Raw genomic sequence first — 20990 nt, forward strand, 5'->3', positions numbered from 1 at the left:
TCACAGCGGCACCGGCCCCTCCAGCGGCGCCCCGAGGTCTCCCTGGCCCCGGAGACCCGCGGCCTCCCGGGCGAGCAGGAGAGGCCGGTGCAGCCCCGGCTCCTCCAGGCCGGACGCCGCGGGGATGGGCTCCTCCTGCTGCCGGTAGCCGCAGGGCGACTCCTCCGGGGCCGGCGGGCGGCCGGCGGCACCGTCCTGCTGCGGGCCGGGCTGCGGCAGGAGCAGCTCCGCGCGGCTGCATCGCTCCGAGGGCTGCACGAAGCCGCGGCGGCACCGGCCCTGCGGGCGGCGGGACGTTGGGCGCCGCAGCGGCGCGGCCGATGGCACCGCGCGGCCGATGGCACCGCGTGGCCGCCCCGCCTCACCTGCCCCATGTCGGCGGGCGAGAAGCGCAGCGCCTCGGTGCCGCGCGGCTTCGGCAGCGGCGGCCACAGGCGCCGGGCGGCCCTGCGGGGAGTGCGTGTGAGCCCCCCTGCGCTGGGTCTATCTGTATCCCCGTGTCCGGAGGATCCCGCAGTGCCTCCCGTGTTCCCAGGGGCTCCCATGGGGATGCGGAGCCTTCCCTGTCCCCATGCGCGGGGGCGCTCCCGGCACCACGCGGAGCCCTCCATGGCCCCGGGTGCTCCCGTGGGGATGCGGCGCTCTCCTTGTCCCCATCTCCCATGGGGATGCGGCGCTCTCCTTGTCCCTGTCTCCCATGGGGATGCGGCGCTCTCCTTGTCCCCGTCTCCCCAGGTTCCCATGGGGATGCAGCGCTCTCCTTGTCCCTGTCTCCCACAGGGATGCAGCCTCTCCTTGTCCCCGTGTCCCCAGCTCTCCCGTGGGGATGCGGCGCTCTCCTTGTCCCCATCTCCCGTGGGGATGCAGCGCTCTCCTTGTCCCCATCTCCCCAGCTCTCCCATGGGGATGCAGCGCTCTCCTTGTCCCCATCTCCCGTGGGGATGCAGCGCTCTCCTTGTCCCCGTGTCCCCAGCTCTCCCGTGGGGATGCGGCCGTCCCCCCGGTGCCCACCTCTCCTTGCCCCGGCGGCAGAGTGCCGCCAGCGCGGGCAGCGCCAGCAGGATGCCCAGGTACCACAGGTTGGGTCTGCGCGGCCCTGCGGACGGACGGACACGCGGACGGGCTCAGCCGGGGCGCGGAGCAGCCGCGCGACGGCCGGCCGGGCCCGGGGGCCGTTTGTCACCTTGCGCCTTGGTGATGAAGCGCCAGCGCGCGGCGCAGGCGGCGCCGGGCTCCGCCGTCACCTCCCGCACGCCCACGCGGTACACGGTGCCGGGCCGCAGCGCGCGCAGGACGTAGCGCCGAGCGGCCGCGGGGACGTCGCGGTCTGCGCGGGGGGAACGGGGCGGGAGGAGCGGGGCCTCCGCGCGCCCCGTCGCGCCGCCCGCCCGCACTCACGGCTCAGGTTGTGCCCCTCGGCCCCGTAGCAGACGCGGTACTTGCGCAGCACGCCGGGGCAGGCGGCGCGCGGCGACGGCTCCCACTGCAGCACGGCCGAGTCGGCGGCGGCGTCGATGCGCACGGACGTGGCGAGCGACGCTGCAACGTGGGGAGACGCTGCAGGCCTGCGTGCAGAGCAGGCTGCAAATGCAGGACCGCGTGGGGACCCCTTCCCCGGGCTCTGCGCGACCCCATCGCATCTCTGGGCGCTCGGGGACCTCGTGGGTGCTTCACCGCGCTGCCGTACGTACCGTTCCCGACGTAGCGGTGGGTCAGGAGGAAGGTGGCCCAGCCGCGCTCGCGCGCCCAGCCGTGCACGGCCAGCCGGTAGCAGCCCCGCTCCGCCAGCCGCCCTGCGCACACGCGGAGCTCGCGCCGGGCGCACGGGGCCGGCGCTGCCGCGCGCGCGGGGCTGCTCTTTGCTACCTGTGTCCACGTGGGTGCTGTTTGCTGGGAACTCCCTCCGCACGCAGTCGTCCTGCCGCGGCGCCGCGGCCAGCGGCTGCTTCTCGAAGCAGTAAGCGAGCCCCGGGCTCGCCGCGTCCCACCGCGCCGTCACGGCGCCGCCGGCCACACGGACGCCCTCGCCACCCAGCTCTGCGCCGAGCGGGGAGGTCAGCGACGCGTCCGCGTCCCGTCCCGGCGCCCGCGGTGCCGCACGTACCCGCTCCCGGCTCCGGCGGCACGTGGAGGCGCCAGGGCGGGCCCGGCCCAGCGGCATTGGCGGCCGTGAGCGTCACGTTGTAGGCGGCCCCGCTCAGCGTCAGGTTGTGGCCGGTGGCCTCGGGGCCCAGCAGCAGCAGTTGCTCCCGGGCGCGCGGCTCGGCGCAGCGGCAGGGCAGGATGCGCGCGCACAGCTCATACGCGACGGCGCCGTGCTCGGCGCGGGACGGCTGCGACGGGGACGGGCGCCGTGAGCGCCGCGGCGCCGAGCGAGCGGCACTGGCGCCGCGCGCTACCCACCTGCCAGGCCAGGCGCAGCGTGCGCTGCCCGTCGGCGCCGAGGCGGCCCAGCTCGTGCCGCACCGCGGGGCTCTCCCGCAGCTCTGCAAGGGCCGCGGCGCAGGGTGGGCACGGGCAGCGCCGCGCGGCCGCGCCGCCCGCGCGCTCCCCGCGCGCTCACCCTCGGGCACCAGGAAGGACTCGCTCCACTCGCTCCAGGGGCTGCTCCAGTGCTGCGGCTTGTGCCGGAGCTGCAGCTCCGCCGCGGCGCTTCCCGCCAGCGCGCAGCTCACCGCGGCGCGTGGGGCTGAACCGCGCGCCCCGCTCTGCTCCGCGCCGCCCTCCGCGCCGCCGCTCGACCCACTGGCCTCCTCCTCCTCAGCCTCGTCCCGCTCCGTCCTGCACGGCACCTAGGAGGGAAGCCGGGCACCCGGCAGCTCCCACCTCGGCACTGGGGTGCACGGGGCCAGGGAAGAGCCCGCGGTGGCTTTGCGGGGACAAGCACCGGGTCACGTCGCCGGTGGCATCGTCACCGCGCTGGTGCTCTTACCCGCGTCCACTCGGCCTCCCCCAGGTGCCGGTATCGAGCCTCCCGCTGCAGCGGCCGCGACCCCTCTCGGCACCGCGGCTGCGGCAGCCGCAGGTGCAGGCGGCCCCCGGCTTTGCCCAAGCTGCTCCCCAGGGCCGGCGGCTCCAGTTTCACTGCGGGGACGGCCCCGTCGGCACCGGCGCTCGCCGTCGCGCCGCGCGCCCGCGGTCCCGCTCGCTTACCGGCCTCGCGCAGGTGGAGCGTGAGGTTGGGGCTGCGGTGCAGGCGGGCGCCCCAGCGCGCCTCCACCCAGGCCGTGGCGTTGGTGAGCACGTAGACGCTGCGCGACGGCAGCGCCAGGGCCGCGCGGGCGCCCGCCGGGTGCTGCCGGCACCGCCGCGGCCCCACGTAGCTGCGCGGGGACGTGAGCGCGGCGCAAGGGGGGCTCAATGTCCCCAGGGGGCTGTGGAGCCCCCCTGCCCTGGGCCTGTCTGTACCCCCGTGCCCGGAGGATCCCGCAGTGCCCCCGTGTTCCCAGGGGCTCCCATGGGGATGCGGAGCCTTCCCCGTCCCCATGCGCGGGGGCGCTCCCGGCACCACGCGGAGCCCTCCATGGCCCCGGGTGCTCCCGTGGGGATGCAGCGCTCTCCTTGTCCCCGTCTTCTCAGATTCCCATGGGGATGCAGCGCTCTCCTTGTCCCCGTCTCCCCAGGTCTCCCATGGGGATGCGGAGCCTTCTCCGTCCCCATGCGCAGGGGCGCTCCCGGCACCACGCGGAGCCCTCCATGGCCCCGGGTGCTCCCGTGGGGATGCGGCGCTCTCCTTGTCCCCCTCTCCCCAGGTCTCCCATGGGGATGCGGTGCCCCGCCACATCCTTTAGGGTCTCCCCTGGGGCTGCGGTGCTCTCTGCACCCCCGTGTCCCCATGTCCTCCCGCAGGGCCACGTCCCCCGCTCACCAGAGCGTCAGCTCGTAGCTCGTGTTGCCGGGGGGGCCCCAGGGCGGCCAGCGGCAGAGGAAGCGCTGGGCGCCGCAGGGCCGGTAGCAGGAGAGGCCGGGCTCGGCGGTGGCATCTGCGGAGCCGGGAGCGGGGCCGGGAGCGCAGGGGTGGGAATGTGGGGATGGGTGAGCAGGGCTGGGAGCGCGGGGACGTGTGAGCGGGGCTGTGAACGCGGGGATGGGAATGTGGGGATGGGTGAGCGGGGCTGGGAGCACGGGGACGTGTGAGCGGGGCTGTGAACGCGGGGATGGGATTGTGGGGATGGGTGAGCGGGGCTGGGAGCGCGGGGACGTGTGAGCGGGGCTGTGAACGCGGGGATGGGAATGTGGGGATGGGTGAGCGGGGCTGGGAGCACGGGGACGTGTGAGCGGGGCTGTGAACGCGGGGATGGGAATGTGGGGATGGGTGAGCGGGGCTGGGAGCACGGGGACGTGTGAGCGGGGCTGTGAACGCGGGGATGGGAATGTGGGGATGGGTGAGCGGGGCTGGGAGCACGGGGACGTGTGAGCGGGGCTGTGAACGCGGGGATGGGATTGTGGGGATGGGTGAGCGGGGCTGGGAGCGCGGGGACGTGTGAGCGGGGCTGTGAACGCGGGGATGGGAATGTGGGGATGTGCGAGCGGGGCCAGGAGTTACAGGGTTGGTAGCGCGGGGCCGGGAGCACAGGGATGGGAATGTGGGGATGGGTGAGCGGGGCTGGGAGCACAGGGACGTGTGAGCGGGGCTGTGAACGCAGGGATGGGAATGTGGGGATGTGCGAGCGGGGCCGTGTGAGCGGGGCCAGGAGTTACAGGGTCGGTAGCGCGGGGCCGGGAGCACAGGGATGGGAATGTGGGGATGGGTGAGCGAGGCCGTGAATGCAGGGACAGGAGCGTGGGGACATGTGAGCAGGGATGTGTGAGCGGGGCTGGGAGCGCAGGGACAGGGGCACGAGGCCGCGTGAGCAGGACCGTGAACACAGGGACAGGAGCACGAGGCCGCGTGAGCGGGGCCGTGAACACAGGGACGTGCCCGAGCCGGCCCCGCCGTCGCCCGCCCCGTCCGCGCTGCCCCCCGGGTCCCCGCGGGCTGCGAGCGCCTCCGCGGCGGCTCCCGCGCGCCCCAGCGAGCCGGCCCGGCGCGCTCGGCGCCTTATCGGCCCCGCATCGCCCATTGAAAGTTCTCGGGAGTTATCTGCGATCTGCGCGCACCGCAGAGGCACTTACGGCTCAGCGCCGCCAGCGCCAGCGGCAGCCACCAGCGCATGGCGGCCGCGGGGTTCCCTCGGGCGAGGAGGAGGAGGACGATGAGGCCGAGGGGCTCCTTCCTCAGCGCTGCCCTTCCCGGGGGTCTACGCTTGGCGGGGGGGGACCCCCGCAAACGGCACCGGCTGCGGCTCGGGGGCCACCGGCGCTTCCTCCGCAGCGGCCGCTGCTCTCCCGGGGTGCCCAAGCGTGGGGGGCGCGGGGCGCCGCGCACCGGGGCACCACGCACCTCGCTCCTGCCAAAAGCAAAAGAGAAAGCAACGGAAAATTCCCCCGCCGGTGTCGCCCGGGCCTGGGGGGCCGGCCCCGCGCGGGGCCTCCGCCGCAAGCTCGCCGCAAGCTCGCGCCGGTGACATGAGCAAGCTGCGCACGAGAGGTGTGTGGGTTTCTTTTTTTTTGCAAACCTTGTGCTTATTTGCACCGTCGGCAATAGGGAAGCGGCGAGGGGGTTGCAGGTTGGGGTTTTGGCTGCATGTGTGCGCACCCCTGCATGCCGCTTGCTGCGGCGGCCTGGGGCCTCGGGCACGTTGGGGCCGCGGCGCCCGGCGCGTCCCGGCGAACAAAGCCCCAGTGAGCGGCGGCGGCGGCGGCGCGGGCGGCCCGGCACAAAGGGGCCGGCTGGCACCGCGGGCCGCGCACAGAGCGCCCTTGTCCCCGCAGAAAGCGGCCCCTTGTGCGCCGCGCGCCCCGGCCACGCTGCGGCCCCCGGCTGCGGGATCGGCCCATGCACGGCTGTACGGGGCCCGGTTGTGCAGTGCCCGGCTGTTGCACTCTGTGCCCTGCTGCCTGTTGCACATTGCACCCGGCTGTGTGGGGCTCGGTTGTGCAGTGCCCGGCTGTTGCACTCTGTGCCCTGCGGCCTGTTGCACATTGCACCCAGCAGTGCTTTGTGAGGTTGTGCAGTGCCTGGCTGTTGCACACTGTACTGTGCCGCCTGTTGGCTTTTGCACCCGGCTGTGCTTTGTGGGGTTGTGCAGTGCCTGGCTGTTGCACCCTGTACCATTCCAGCTGTTGCACATTGCACCCGGTTGTGCAGTGTGGGGGTTGTGCTGTGCCCGGCTGTTGCGCTCTGTGCTGTGCCATGTCGGGCTGTTCCCGGCTGTGCAGTGTGGGTCACTGCACGCAGCGCAGTGCCGGCTGTACAAGGGGCTGCTGCGCGCTGCACTGCATCCTGCTGCGCCGTGCCGTGCCAGGCCGTGCCAGGCCGTGCCGAGCCGGGGCCGCCCCTTACCGGGGCCGCGGGGCTGACGCGCATCAGCTGACGCGGTGGCACCGCTGGGCGGCGCAGCGGGAGCAGCGGCAGCGCCGGGAGCACCGGGAGCACCGGCATGGACGAGTCCAGCATCCTGCGGCGCCGGGGCCTGCAGGTGAGAGCAGATTGCCGGGATACGGGGAGCTCGGGGATACCGGGATACCGGCGTATCAGGATCCAGGTGGTAGCAGGTTGCTGGGATACCGGAGGTACCATAATGCTGGCGGTACCGGGATACGGGGGATGCCATCCCCGCAGCCTGGCAGGGATGCAGAGAGGGAGCCGGGGTGTGCGATGCGGGGGGTAGCGGGAGCGGGGGGAGCCGATCCCGGGAGCAGAGGGAGCCGATCCCAGGAGCAGGGGGAGCCGATCCCGGGAGCGGGCTGGATGTGGGGACACTCGGGGTGCTGAGGGCGCTGCGGATGCTGTGGGTGCTGCGGGTGGGCGCGCGGCAGAGCCGGGGCCGCCTGGGCAGGACGTGGGTGCTGAACAGGGGTGCGGGTGCCAGCGGGGGGTTCCCGGAGCTGGACAGGGGTTCGGTACCGCGTGCCGGGTGTCACTCGGTGATGGGTCCCCGGAGTCACCCCTCGAGCAGCGCTGTCCCCCCACACTCGCATCCCCTGCGGCCGCAGGGTCCTTCTAGCTGTGGCTACGGGCACAGCCCCTTGGAGGCCAAAAGGAGCCTGGGGGCTCCTGCCTGCGCCGGTGCCCGGCTCTCCGCAGCGCCAAGAGCCCCGGCGTGCTCCGGCTGCAGGGGCAGGAGGGAGCTCATCCCGAGCTGCGATGCCATCCCGGCAATGGGAAAGGTTTCGGTTTTCCCCCGGGCACCGCAGGGCACCGGCCCCGGGTGATGCTTTCCCGCAGATGCCAAGAGCCGGAGCCTGGGCGCTGCTGCCGAGGGCACCCACGTCCCGGGGGTGCCGATCGCCCCGTTGCCATGGCAATGCCGGCTGCACCGCCGTCCCCGTGGCACCCGGCACGGGGGTTTGGGGCACGGCACGCGGGGACCCGCGTCCGCGTGGGCAAAGCCGCCCGCGGCGCCGCCTCCGAGCCCCGCGGGGACGATGTGGGGCTGGCGGGCGCAGCGCCCGCACGGGGAGGGCGGTTTGGGCCGAGGTTCCTGCCCGCGGCGCTGCCCTTCGGCCCCTTGCGCCACCCGGGAGCAAACCGCTCCGGCGGGAAGCGTTCCCGGAGCAGGGAGAGCGCGGGGGCCGCCCGCCGCCTGTCCAGGGCGGCAGGGAAGGTGCTGGCACGCAGGGCGGGATGTCCCCGCCGGCAGCACCCGTGGGTGGGAGGGCACGCTGGGAATGGCACGGATGTGGGGAGCAGGTCCCGGGATGCTGCGGGTGGAGGGGACCCGCTGGCCCCGCGCTCACCCTCGCCTTCCTTTTCTCCCTGCAGAAGGAGCTGAGCCTGCCGCGCCGAGGAAGAGCGTAAGTGCCGGCACCGCTGCACCGAGCTGCGCCGGGTCTCTGCTCCGCGGCGGTGCCCAGGGGCCACGGCCCGCAGCGTGCCCCCGCGTGGGACGTCCCTTGGGGGTGCCCGGTGCTGCTGTGGGGCTCGCTGTGCCCCGCTGCGAGGTGGCATCGCCACGGTCAGCACCCACGGTCTGAGCGAGCGCCGGCTGTGAGGGGCTGTACTGGGCTGTGCCAGGCTGTACCGGGCTGTGCTGGGGTGTGAGGGGCTGTATCAGGCTGTGTTAGGGTGTTCTGGGATGTGCTGGGGTGTCCTGGGCTGTACTGAGGAGTGCCAGGCTGTCCCGGGCTGTGCTGGGGTGTCCTGGGCTGTACTGGGGTGTGAAGGGCTGTACCAGGCTGTGTTAGGGTGTCCTGGGCTGTGCTGGGCTGTGAGGGGCTGTACCAGGCTGTGTTAGGGTGTTCTGGACTGTGCTGAGGTGTCCTGGGATGTACCAGGCTGTGCTGGGGTGTGAGGGGTTGTACTGGGATGTGCTTGGGGTGTCCTGGGCTGTACTGAGGAGTGCCAGGCTGTACCGGGCTGTGCTGGGGTCTCCTGGGCTGTACTGGGGTGTGAAGGGCTGTACCAGGCTGTGTTAGGGTGTTCTGGGATGTGCTGGGGTGTCCTGGGCTGTACTGAGGAACGCCAGGCTGTACCGGGCTGTGCTGGGGTGTTCTGGGGCTGTACCGGACTGCGCTGGGGTGTGAGGGGCTGCAGTGGGCTGTACTGGGAGGCCAGCAGGAAGCGGTGCTGAGGTTGTGAGCCGGCGGTGCTGGGTGCGCTGGTGTTATGGGGTGTTTGGGGAGGGTCGTGGCTGTAATGGGGAGGGTCTGCTGTGGGGGGTTGTGTACTGGGGTGTGTGTGGGGCTGTGCTGGGGCTGTACCGGGACCACGTTCAGGGTGTGTTGGGCATGCGCCGTGGCCGTGCTGGGACTGTATTAGCGGTGCTCTGGAGGTGTGCAGGGCTGTGCTAGGCTGTGCCGGGCTGTGCCGGGGCCGTGTTTGGGGCACACCGGGCTGTGCCAGGGTCGCGCTGGGTCCCCGGGAGAGCAGCAGCGGGGCCGCGCGGTGGCCGTGCTGGGGCCGCACCGGGACCTCCCCGGGGCTGCGTCCGGGAGCGCCGCCGCCGTGCCGGGCCGTGCCGGGCCGGGCACCGGAGCCACGTGAGCCCCGGGGCTGCCGGACCCACCGGAACCGGGCGGAACCGGGCGGAACCGAGGGGGCGGGCCGAGCTCCGCGCCCCGGCGGGAGCCGCCCAGCGCGGGGGTGCCGCGGCGGCGGCGGCAGCGGGATGAAGTCGCGGCGGGACCGGCTCAAGATCCCCTCGCTGACCTTGGAGTGAGTGCGGGGCCGTTACCGGCACCGGCGGCGACCCCCGGGGGCTCCGGGGCGGTGGCAGCGCATCCCTCCCCCCCCAATCCTCCTCCTCCGTGTTCCCAAAGCCACCCTGGACCCTCCGGCTGCGGCATCCGCAGCCCGCGTCCCCCCTCCTGCAGCCCTGCGCCACCCCGGTTGTCGCCCCGGTTGTCCCCAAGACCCCGCTCCCCTGTCCCCCCGGGCCGTGCGGCTCCGGTGCCCCGGCCGGGCGCTCACTGCGCTCCGGCGCGTCTCGTTTGCAGCTTGTCGGCGAGCAGCCAGAGCCCGACCCTGCCGAGCCCCTGCAGCCCCTGCAGCCCGTTACTAACCCTGCACCCCTGCAGGTAAGAGCACCCCGGGGGGATCCCGGCCGGCGCCTGCTCCGGGACAGCCCCGGGCAGGAGGGACCCGGCGGGGAAGGACGCGGGTTGAGCACGGCAGCCTGGGCCGGTCCGTGCCCAGCTCCCAAAATGGGGGCCCTGGCGCTGCCCGCGCTCTGGACCTTGCTCCGTGCGGCCGGGCGCTCCCGCGGCAGGTGACAGGCGGCGGGTTGGAGCGGTGCCAGAGCGCGGTGAGCGGTGCCAGAGCGTCCGCCGGGCTCTGCCCCGGGTGCAAGGTGCAGCGGCTGCGCTGGAGCCCGGCCGACGGCTCCATCCTGCCACGTGTTCCCACTGCGCCGGGAAAGACGGGAATGTGCAGGGATTTGGGACATGTAGCCATGGCTGGGCATTGCCTCTGCTCCCCGCCTTGCTCCGTGCGGGATACGGAGGCGGGAGACGCTCTGTGGAGCGAGAAGCGTGGGCAGCAGCGCGGCCGTGGTGCTTTCCCTCCGCGTCCACGGGGACACGGCTCCCGGGCATGGCCTGCATGGAGGGGCGCAGTTTGGTTGTAATTAGCAGACTGTTAATTATGAGCTATGCCACGCTCCGGTGCGCAGGGTGCCTGTCCCGGCAGCGGGTGCTCAGACCCCGCTGCCCTCCCCACTTGTATCTCCGGCCATCGAGGCCGCGCGTTGGAAGCATCATGGAAAAACGAGTGTCGTTTGTGTCCCCGCGGCGAGGCTGCTGTCCTCGGCGGGAGCGGCAGCGCGCCGGCGCTTCCAGGGTCAGCACAGGGACAAGGGAGAGCCCCAGGCACAGCCTCTGTTTTGGGGACCAAAAGACCGTTTCTATTGGGAGGATTTTACCAATACATAAAGAAATAAAGTCAGGGAGCGAAGCGGCTTTGCATGCGGTGGGGTGCAGCAGGCTCGCTTTGGAGGCTCCGCAGGGCGGCTCAGGGTGCTGGAAGCGCATCCGCTGTTTCGGAGCGGTCCGTCGGGATGGGGACCTTTTGCAATGCTCCTTGCGAGGAAAAAGCTGCCAGATCTGTTGGTGCCGCACGTGATTCCAGGCCAGGCGCTAAAGAGCACTCGATGCTGGCAGCGCTCCGGCACCTAAGCTGCTCCGGCAGCCGGAGCCGAGGATTTGTGTCACTAGGTCTCTGCTCGTGCTGCCACAGGTGCCCCGGTTAAACACGCGGCCCGGAGCGCGCGGCGACGGCGGCGCCGTTGCAGACGGACCCCGACGGCGTCTGGGTAGAGCCTTCCCTGGGATTCAAGGCCTGGAAGGATGTTGGGAAGACTATGATTCCTTGGACATGGCTGTGTGAGGGGGTCCCCGCTGGGGCCGGCGTCCTTAGGGGACAGCCAGAGACTTGCAGGGTGTGAGAAAATGTTGGCAGTGACCTGGGAGGGGATCTTAAAAAGCGAACAAGCAGCAGGGAACACCTTGAGAGAGAGGAAGGGGAAAAGGAGGTGGCATGGTGGAAAATGGCTTCAATTTTGGGGTGCTACCCCCTTCTCTCCATTGCCCCCGGCCTCCATTTTGGGGTGCAGCCCCGTCTCCATGGTGACCTTGGCTGTTCTCCCCCTGCTCCCTCTAGCCCCCATTTTGGGGTGCTCTCCCATCTCCATGGTAACCTTGGCTGTTCCCGCCGCTGCCCCCAGCCTCCATTTTGGGGAGCTGCCCCATCTCCATGGCGACCCCAGCCTCCATTTGGGGGTGCAGCCCTGTCTCCGTGGCAGCCCTGGCTGTTCCCCACTCCCCCGGCCTCCATTTTGGGATGCTGCCCCCAGCCTCCATTTTGGGGGTGCAACCCTGTCTCCATGGCGACACCGCCCTCCATTTCGGGGTGCTGCCCCCCCTCCCCCGGCCTCCATTTTGGGGAGCTGCCCCATCTCCATGGCAACCCCAGCCTCCATTTTGGGGGTGCAACCCCGTCTCCATGGCGACACCGCCCTCCATTTCGGGGTGCTGCCCCCCCCCGCCCTCCATTTTGGGGAGCTGCCCCGTCTCCATGGCGACGCCGGCCTCCATTTCGGGGTGCAGCCGCGTCGCCACGGTAACGCCCCCCGCGCCCCGTGACCCGCCGCCGGGGCGGGAAGGGCCGGGCCGCGCGCGGGAGGCGGCGGGAGGCCCAGCCCGGCGGCGGCGGCGGTACCGGGTGGATGCGGCCGGGCCGGGCCGCGCCGCCGCCACCGCCCATGTCGGACCCGAGCTGCTGGGGCGCGGCGCCCCCCGGTTACCGGGCCCAGCGCGCGGCCGGCGCTCTGCTCCAGCGCTCCAAGAGGTACCGCGACGGCGGCGGCGGGCGGGACCGGGCGGCGGCGGGCGCGGAGGCTCCGCTCCCGGGCGCGGGGGCTGGGCATGTGCGACAGGGGGGAATCCCGGGATTCGGGGGGTGAGAGGAGAGCGGGGGCTGAGGCTGCGGGGGGGCATGGAACAGGGGGAACCCCCAGCACCCTGGGGTGCATGAGTTGAGGGGTCCCATGCAACAAGGGGAACCCCAGCACCCTGGGGTGCGTGGGATGGGGGGCCCATACAACAAGGGACCCCCCCCAGCACCCTGGGGTGCATGAGCTGGGGGGGCCCAGGCAGCAGGGGAACCCCCAGCACCCTGGGGTGCATGAGTTGAGGGGTCCCATGCAATAAGGGGAACCCCAGCACCCTGGAGTGCGTGGGATGGGGGGGTCCATGCAGCAGGGGACCCCCCAGCACCCTGGGGTGCATGAGTTGGGGGGGGGGCATGCAACAAGGGGACACCCCAGCACCCTGGGATGTGTGGGATGGGGGGGCCCATACAATAAGGGACCCCCAGCACCCTGGGGTGCGTGGGATGGGGGGGTCATGCAGCAGGGAACCCCCCAGCACCCTGGGGTGCATGGATTGAGGAGGCCCATGCAACAAGGGACCCCCCAGCACCCTGGGGTGCCTGGGATGGGGGTCCCATGCAGCAAGGGACCCCCCAGCACCCTGGGGTGTGTGGGATGGGGGGCCCATACAACAAGGGGACCCCCCAGCACCCTGGGGTGCATGGGATGGGGGGTCCATACAACAAGGGGACCCCCCAGCACCCTGGGGTGCGTGGGATGGGCTGTGCAGGGACATCCCTGGAGTTGGGGGCACCTGGGCGTAGGGGGGTGCCCGGGCTGGGGTGGTTGGTGCTCGGGGGGTCCCGGGCACAGCCTGGAGCTGAGACACCTTTATGGTGCCGGGGGGGACATTGCGTGGGGCAGGGACCCGGGGCCTTGGGGGTGCCCGTTTTGGGGCCCTGCACACCAAGGAGTGGGGGGGATTGAAGGGGTGACGGTGGGGGACCCCAGGCAAGTGGCACCATCCAGCTTGCCCAGCCTGCGGCCGCTGAAATAGTGTAAATTAGTGACATTTTGGAGGCTGTTTGGCCCAGGAGCGGAATTCACCTCTGGTTTTACCCACAAGAGATGTTTAACGCAGTGTGGAGGCAGCGCAGCGACGTTCCCAGGGCTGAGCGATGCCCATTGTGCTTATCTTTTAATAATTTCCAGGGGGTGGAATAAAGCAATACGGTCGCTTAGCAAATTAATCCGTCCCATGCAGATGTCAGTGTCGAGAGCGGAGCGCAGGAGGCACCACACGAATGTTGCCTACTCGTGAGGCCGGCGATTAAATCTGCGCAAAAAAGGGGGAAAAGCCGTCGATGAAATTATGAGCGCCAGCCGCAAGGCCCATCGGGAGCTGGTGAAGGGGCTGAGCACTTATGGGGGGGCTGCTCTTTAGGGGGATACAGGGGGATAATCTGGGCAGTCATGTGTCCCTAACCGCGCACGACGAGGCTGTAATTCTCTTGAAGGGCACAGGATTTACTCTTCTTTCGTCAGTATTCCTAGAACCCAGCCATCGAGCCGCTCTGGCCTATTTTACCGTGGGCAGAAAGGAGATGATGTTATTTAGGGTGATTAAGAGCACCGTAAGGGCCGAGAGATCCTAATTTCCTGCTCCGCGGCGCGGGCTCCGCGGCGAGCCGGGCTCTCCGCGCTGGCTCGTGCGTGGTCAGAGCGGCCCCTGCCACGTCACCTCTTCACCGTGGACGAGCGGGACAGCGGCCGTGACAGGTACCGCCGCCTTGTTTTATTACAGGGAACGGGGCGATGCGGAGGTCCCGTGTAGGAGGCAAGGGGTTAGCAGGGTCTGCAGGCTGTTTCATCCTGCCCCTTTGGGGCAAAGAAATCAGGGAGTATTGCCCGACACATTGCGTGCTGTTGGAAAGCTCCAGCCCAGGGAATTCTGCAATTCCTTGGGAAGAGTCCTCGCAATTTGGAGGTGCCGGGAGCATGGATAAAGGAGCATCTGGTGATCTCTTGGCCGCTGTGTTGAGTTGGGTTGGAATAACCCCCGTGTTGTTGCTGTTTTTGCACCGAGCTGCTGCTCTGCCGCGTGTCCCGTCACGGCTCGTGCTCTCCGGAGGCAGCAGAGCGCGGCTGAATCGCAAGGACGGTGGGATGAAATGCTGAGCAGCGGCACGGAAACTTTGGGTAAAGCTGCTTGCTTCAGGGGGTTTAGATGTGAAGCACAAAGTTATCCCACTGGAAGCAAATCTCTCCTGGAGAGGAATGTGGGATGCGTTGCACCGTTAGCCCCTGCTCTCAAAGCCCTTGGTGCCGTGGGGCTGTGCAGCTGCTTTGGGGGGACCTGGGGGTTATTTTGTCCGCAGGCACCCCGAGAGGTGATGCAGGAATCCAGGTCCGTGTCTCAATCTACGGGAGCTCCTGGCGCATGGGACAGTGCCCGCCGCCTCCAGGCAGCTGCCGCAGCCGGGCACGCCGTGCCCATCCTCTGCGGGGCCGTCCCGAGCGTGCACCAGCGCGTGGGGCAGGAAGGTGGGAGCCGTGCGGGGTAGCTCCATTCTGGACTAGGCTTTGCGCGTTCGGAGGCAGAGCCAGGCTTGCCGGAGTCACCGCATCCCTCCTAGTGACAACCCGGGCTGCTCTCGCCGCGCGTTGGGCTCGTTTCTCACTGACGTTCTGCCTGTCGTTCCCGCTGTCGCAGGTGCCGGGCGCTGGGATCCACCGGAGGCTGCTTTCCCATTCTGCAGTCCCGGGCCCTCGGTTTCCGGAGGGACGCGCGTGTCCGTCCCGCATCCCGCGCGCAGGACGCCTGCCCTGCCGCCGTTGGCGTGAGGCTCGCGAGCGCGTCTTGGTGCAGCCCCAGGCCTTGGTGTCCCCGTCCCCAGCCCGCGCGGGCTCCCTGCCTGCCCAAGCGGCCTCCTCGCGCCGCTGCCGCGTTGTTTTGCTAAAGGCCTTTGGGCCGCGGGTGCTGCCGCGCACTTCCCACATCCTCTGCAAGAGCGGCGGTGACGGCAGCGCTGGGGCCACCGAGCCGCTCCGCCAGCGCTGCACAGACACATGTCACCACAGACGAGCAGCTTCGGAGCTGCTGACTGCGATTTTCCACTCCATTTTTGGTAAAATTCACCAAGCGTGCAATTAGTGATGGGGGCATAGATGGCAGCGCGAGCTGGACGGCAGCCCGAGCGTGTGCCCTGAGGGCTCCGTGCGCTGGTTTGGGGCCCGCGGGGAAGGCGCCCGGCGGTGGAGGATGCGTCAGGCGGAGCGGGGTTAAAGTGGCGCAAGATGGTTGCAGCGCCGAGGGTGGAGCGCACGGAAACAGGAAACATCAGCCCGGGCCTGTGCGGCGATCCCTGGAGCTCGCTTAGCCGAAGGTTTGTTTTTGCTTCCCAAAGGGGATCTCCCAAGCGGGATCCCACGCGGCGTCTCGCCCGGCGGAGGTGGCAGTCCCGGCTCGGGATCGCTGGTGCGGGAGCGGTGCAGGAGCACAGCCATGCGGAGCTGGTGCGGTTGTTGGTTCCACGGGTGTTCCCGTGCACATCCAGTCCTGGACAGGCATCCCGGGAAGCTTCGTGGAGGATGCAGCTGGGCAAGGAGGATGTCCCGGATGCCCTGGACCAGCCTCCCGAGTTGCTGACTTGGCTGAGGCGTTCAGCTCCATCGAGCCGGGGCTCCTGCTTTTAGGCCACGCGTCGGAGGCCCTTCCAAGGGCCAAAGCGGCCCTTGCTGCAGGCTCTGCTCCCGGTGCCGCGCTGGCCCCGCAGCCGGGAACGCGGGCGCTCGGCTCGGAGCACGCGGGAGCCCCTCATCACCTCGAGCCGCCACCGCGCGTGGCCAAGGCCCCGCTCTGCCCCGGGCCGTGGCTTTTCCGCATGGAACCCAGGCCATGAGCAGCTGGGGCAGCCACTGACCCTTAGAATCATAGAATCATAGAATGGTTAAGGTTGGAAGGGACCTCTAGGGATCATCTAGTCCAACCCCTCTGCACACGCAGGGTCACCTAGAGCACGTGGCACAGGACTGCGTCCAAGCGGGTTTGAAGATCTCCAGAGAAGGAGACTCCACAACCTCTCTGGGCAGCCTGTTCCAATGCTCTGGCACCCTCACTGGGAAGGAATTCTTCCTTAAGTTCCTGTGGAACTTTTGGTGTTTCAGTTTGTGGCCATTTCCTCTAGTTGTGTCGGTGGCCACCAGTGAAAAGAGGCCGGCCCCATCCTCCTCACTGCCTCCCTTGAGGTACTTCTAGACACTGCTCAGGTCCCCTCTCAGCCTTCTCTTCTCCAGCTGAACAGGCCCAGCTCCCTCAGCCTCTCCTCACAGGGCAGATGTTCCAGGCCCCTGATCATCCTTGTGGCCCTGCGCTGGCCTCTCTCCAGCAGCTCCACAACGACTGCAATGAGTCTTTGCAGGGCCCTGGCGCTGCCCGCGCGCGGTCCCCCCGGGACGCCGCGGCCGGGGGGATCCTCGGGGATCTGCGGAGCTCGTGGGCGTGCGGGGCCGCCACAGCTCATTAAATACAATCCTTTAATTGGGAGCATCCGTGCACGTTTCCATTTCCAGCCTGGGAAGGAAATTCTACCCCGTCTGCAGAATTTGCAGCCCGAGGAAGCAAATACACAGGAAATGCAATTTGACCTACTTTATTTAAATTTGGCTCGTGGGCGTATTGCAGTTTGCATGGGGCGGTGGCCTTGATCTGACATTTATAAAAATCTCCCCTAATCCGGTTTCTCTGGCACATTTCCTTGCTTCTGAGCAGGGCTGGGTGGATAAAATACAGACACAGGGAAGCATGGCTCGGCTTCCCGCTCCGCAGACCAAAAGGAAGTTTAAATGTCCCAGTGGTGCTTTAACCCATTTAAACCCAGGCTTAAATATTGCAGGAATTAGTCTGCAGCATCTCCATGTGGCGGGTGATCTCTCAGCTGTGCTCCTTGCAGAAGGGGTAAAAGGAAAGCAGAAATGAAATTCCTGCAAGGAGAATTGCAGGCGGAGGCGTTCGGAGGCTGGGGACGGGGGACTGACTGTCCCCTCCAGGGCAACGTGGGGAAAACGAAGTGTGAAGGAACCGGGGGGCATTTTCCACGTTGTGACCTAACCCAGCCTGGCATTTCCCTCGCTTCCGCTTTCTAGATCCCTTTTTCTATTGTCACCCCCTGAGCGTTGCCCAACCGTCCACAGGCGCCTTCCCTTCCCAGCTACCAAAACCAGAAGTGGGAGCGTGACGAAACGCCTTGTCTCCAAACGCGCCAACGTGGGCCCTGCTCCGGCAGCGCTTCCCGGGGCCGGGCCCTTCCCGGGCAGCCGCGTGCCTTGGGCCGGGCCTGGCTGTCCCCTCGGTGTCACCCGGGCGAGCTGAGGACGAGCCCCCGTCCCCGAGCGTGTCCAGCCCCTGGCTTTGCCGCTCCGTGATTCCTTCTCCCTCTTTCCTCCCTAGCTGCCGGAGCAGCAACAGGAAGAGCTTAGTGGTGGGAACGCCGTCCCCGACCCTCTCGCGGCCTCTCTCCCCGCTCTCGGTGCCTACAGGTAAGGAGGGCGCTGGGGGGGAGATGGGCTGCCAAAATCCCTCGGAACTGAGGCTTCTTGGAAACTTGCTCTGGGAAGTGCACCAAAACGGGGCTGGGAGGCTTAGCCCAATTTGCCTAGAGGTTGAAGTCCCCGCTCGGAGCACGGCGGGGCTGCGGCACCATGCCGCTCTCGTGCTCGTTCCCGCCGCCGGCTCTTGGCTGGCAGCAGCCTCTGGTGATCCGGGATCCGTTCCATTTGTTTTGCCCATTGCAACGTGCCACGGGAGACATGGACTCGGACACGGCGAGCCCCACTGTCCGCGGGGGGCAGTTACCCCGGCAGGCGCTTCCTGGCCGCAGGGAGCGGGTGCCTTTTCCAGGAGGGAATAGAGGGGTTGTCTGGGAATCCGTTTTCCCCCGGCTCTGGAATGCGACGGAGGCGCCGCGGGGCGGGATCGCGCTCACCGGGCCCGTCTCCCCGCAGCCGGCAGCAGCCCCCTGGACAGCCCGCGCAGCTTCTCCACCAGCACCTCTGCCAACTTCCCCTTCGCTCGCAGGTGAGTCCGGCTCCCTCCCTGCTCCGGGAGCATTTGCAGCTTATTCCAACGGGATGAGGCTCTCTGCAATTAGAAGCAGATGAGCTTCCAGCTGCAGGAATCGTGTTCACATGGTGTTTGTGGCTGTGGCCTTCAGGCTTGTGTTTTCTGAGCCAGTCAACAGCCCAAGAGCCTTTTCCCAGTGCAGTGGGAAAGAGGGTTTTTCTGCATCTCTTTATGAAGCAGAACAGGATATGGAAGGGTGTCCAAAGATCCCAAGAGCTCTCCCCACTATTTGCTTTAGCTTCATCTTTCCCTTTGCTCCTTGGAGCTTGCGAGCTGTGTTGCTGTGCTAGTCCCCAGGAGAATGCCAAAGGAATCCATGAGCTGGAACTGCTGCCTTGTTCTCAAGTGCTCTCCTCTGTCCTCCTTTTCACTGTTTCCTGTTCTGTTTTTATTTCCTCCGCCACGGTGCCCCTGCCCTCGTGCCCGGGACCTCCTGCTGCCCTCCAGCCATGCTCCTCGGACTGACAGGCAAGTACCGGCAGGAGCAGGGCCTCCGTGGGCACAGGGGCTGCTTCAGGGAGCTGTTTCCACGTGGAACATCTGTCCCACGACGCCGTCTCCCTCCCGCTCTTCCATGCACCTCCAGGCAGGCTGGGCTGTGCTGGCTGCAGTGTCACCGTGGGGTTTGTGGCACTGCTCCCTGGACACAAACTGCTCTGTTCCTGTCACACTCTGGGTGCTGTGAGTTCAGCCCCGAATTCTGCCCCGCTCTAAACGTTCCCACCAGAGTCAAAGCAGCCCCTCAGCAGACATCCCGGAGGCTGGAAGGATGGAAGATCTTCCTGCTTCCCTTCCCCAGCTGATGCTGTTAACCCCGCTGGCGTGCGTGTGCAGGAGCAGATGCCAGGACGTTGTGTTTAATGTCACATGGAGGGGCAGCCGAATGACATTAATCTGTTGATGGTCACATGGGAAAAAAAGCTGGAGGGTTATGTTTAATATCCAGGCTGGAAACGGAGCGAAAAGCCAAACTGCTGGGCAAAGAGTGAGCCCAAAAGGGGCCTGTAGATAGCAAGGCCACATGCAGGGGATGGGGCAGGACCCGGTGCTTTGCCAGCTCTGCAGGCCTTGGCCCGTGAACGGCCCTGCTCTCATTGCTCTGGTCGCATGGGAAAGAGCCCAGAGAGGTGAAGGGCCTCGTCTTGACCTGGACATTGACCTATCCGTTAAACACGTATCCGAGAGGAAGCGTTTGCCTACGTCCAAGTGTTGGCCTTCCTGTTTACTGCTTGCCTCTGCTCTCCGTGGGTACGTGTTCTCTGTGAGCGCAGCTCTAGGAATCTCCATTTCTGTAGAACACAGTCCCAGAGGCCTACATTTTCCTCTAATTAAAAATCAGAATCTCACATTTTTTGCCTTCTGAAACGGATCCATTCAAGCGCAGCTGGAGGCAGAGCTGGCATGAGGCAGGAGCTGCTGGATCCCTTAGGATTTGTCACCCTGCCGAGCCCAGGCAGTGCCCTGTGACAGGTACCCTGCTCACCAGAGGGACGACACCTGCACGCTGGGGTTGCAGAACTACCTTCCTTTCTGGAAAACAAACTCCGCAAAATCGCCATTTATTTCCCTGATTTCCACTCTGCTTGGAAAACAGGTTTCAGAGCTGTCCCTGACTTTCTTGTTAGAGCCAAACATGAGTCTCTTTCCCATCCTTATCTCTCCAACGTTATTTCTCTATTTGCATTTACCTGTTTTTTCCTGTGCGTGATTCCTGTGTTTGCACTTGCAGGGCTGATGGCAGAAGGTGGTCACTGGCTTCACTACCCTCGTCTGGCTATGGGACTAACACCCCCAGCTCCACTGTCTCGGTGAGCCTTGCTCTGAGAACAGAAACGCTTGGATTTCAGTGGAGAGCCTGGGAGAAGCCTCCTAGGATCTGCGGTGCTGGTTCCTAGACAGCCCCTCTCTGGGGCTTCTCTGCTGACCACATGCTTTAGCTGCATCACGTTTTCCTAATGCGCTTTTAAGAAAGCTACAGAGTATTGCTAATGGCAGCAGTTCTTTTTTTGCATGAAAGCTTTGCTGCGTGTCCCTTTCGGAGCACCTCGTGCGCAGGTAGGGGAGACGGGGCAGGAGCTGCTGAGGATGCTGCAGGGTCCGGGTCAGCAGAGCGGGCTGAGCTGGGCGGGCTGGGGGCGCCTCAGCTCGTGTCATTTGGGGTCACTTTCCGTTTGCACGTTACTGACCGCAGCAGCTCTGCGCAGAGCAGCTCCGCTTGCTGCCTGTCAGTGTTTCCAGCCTGCTAAGAGGCTCCGAGGAGTATTTTCCTAGAGGGCTTGCTGCTTTCCACCCTGCTGCCCCGGCGCTGCCTCCTCACTCCCCACCTCTGTGGTTCTTTGCAGTCGTCTTCGTCCTCCCAGGAGCGCCTGCACCAGCTGCCGTACCAGCCCACCGCCGATGAGCTGCATTTCCTCTCGAAGCATTTCCGCAGCACGGAGAGCGTCACGGACGAGGAGGGGCGGCACTCGCCCTGCCTGCGCCCACGATCCCGGAGCCTGAGGTACGGAGACGCCCACGGAGCCGCGCGGCTGCCGGGGGTCCCGCATGCAGCCCCTGCCACTCGTGTGCCAAGGGCTCTGCCCTCTCCTGAGCGTTCCCGGCTTGTCCTGGTCCTGCTCGGCCGGGCTCGTGACGCTGATGAACCCTGATGCAGATTTTCCCATGGCGGGAGAGTCGGGTAGATCCCCATGCACGTTAGTCAGAGCCTGTTTTTCAGCAGTTTCTTGCCTGCTCAGACCTGGCTTTTATTTTTCCTGGAAACAGATGACCTCTGACAGTCAGGTTCCTTGGGCTGAGGTTTGAGAAACGGGAATTTGTTCCAGAAGGTCATTTTACAGCCTCCTCTGGAGGGGTCTCAAAGGCGCCAGCGATGAGGGGACCCGCAGGTCAGGCCACGTCATGGCATCTGCTCCGAGTGTCCCCGTGAGCTGTCCTTGCAGCGCGTGCGGCCGAGGCAGGGGCTCGGCAGCAAGGCCGCCAACCTGCCCGGCCGTTAAAAGATTAAAAACCCTCTTTAGGGG

General features: G+C 67.4%; 2 protein-coding genes across 3 annotated transcripts in view; one reads left to right on the plus strand and one right to left on the minus strand.

Annotated features, from left to right (window-relative positions):
- Positions 1-6484, minus strand: IL12RB1 (interleukin 12 receptor subunit beta 1). The gene is made up of 15 exons (XM_088527170.1): positions 6386-6484; positions 5116-5245; positions 3869-3983; positions 3154-3323; positions 2933-3084; positions 2564-2792; positions 2404-2486; positions 2105-2333; positions 1867-2037; positions 1692-1793; positions 1399-1539; positions 1154-1327; positions 1012-1096; positions 366-447; positions 1-279 (listed from the first exon to the last, which is right to left on the minus strand). The coding sequence occupies exons 1-15, from the start codon at positions 6482-6484 to the stop codon at positions 1-3; spliced, it is 2241 nt and encodes a 746-aa protein (XP_088383296.1).
- Positions 6441-20990, plus strand: part of MAST3 (microtubule associated serine/threonine kinase 3) — a 25712-nt gene continuing 11162 nt past the window's right edge. The window contains exons 1-7 of one of the 2 annotated variants that reach the window (XM_088527149.1): positions 6441-6521; positions 7808-7839; positions 17299-17387; positions 17853-17925; positions 18418-18438; positions 19700-19778; positions 20313-20470. In XM_088527149.1, the coding sequence (XP_088383275.1) occupies positions 6483-6521; positions 7808-7839; positions 17299-17387; positions 17853-17925; positions 18418-18438; positions 19700-19778; positions 20313-20470 (491 nt within the window). In that variant the 5' untranslated portion in view covers positions 6441-6482. Of the gene's footprint in view, positions 6522-7807; positions 7840-11708; positions 11828-17298; positions 17388-17852; positions 17926-18417; positions 18439-19699; positions 19779-20312; positions 20471-20990 lie in introns of those variants that run through there. The other variant, XM_088527148.1, reaches the window with a different exon arrangement.

Source organism: Tinamus guttatus, unplaced genomic scaffold, assembly GCF_059628265.1.
Source record: "Tinamus guttatus ecotype Peru unplaced genomic scaffold, ASM5962826v1 Tinamus_guttatus_pri_ptg000261l, whole genome shotgun sequence".
Lineage (NCBI taxonomy): Eukaryota > Metazoa > Chordata > Aves > Tinamiformes > Tinamidae > Tinamus > Tinamus guttatus.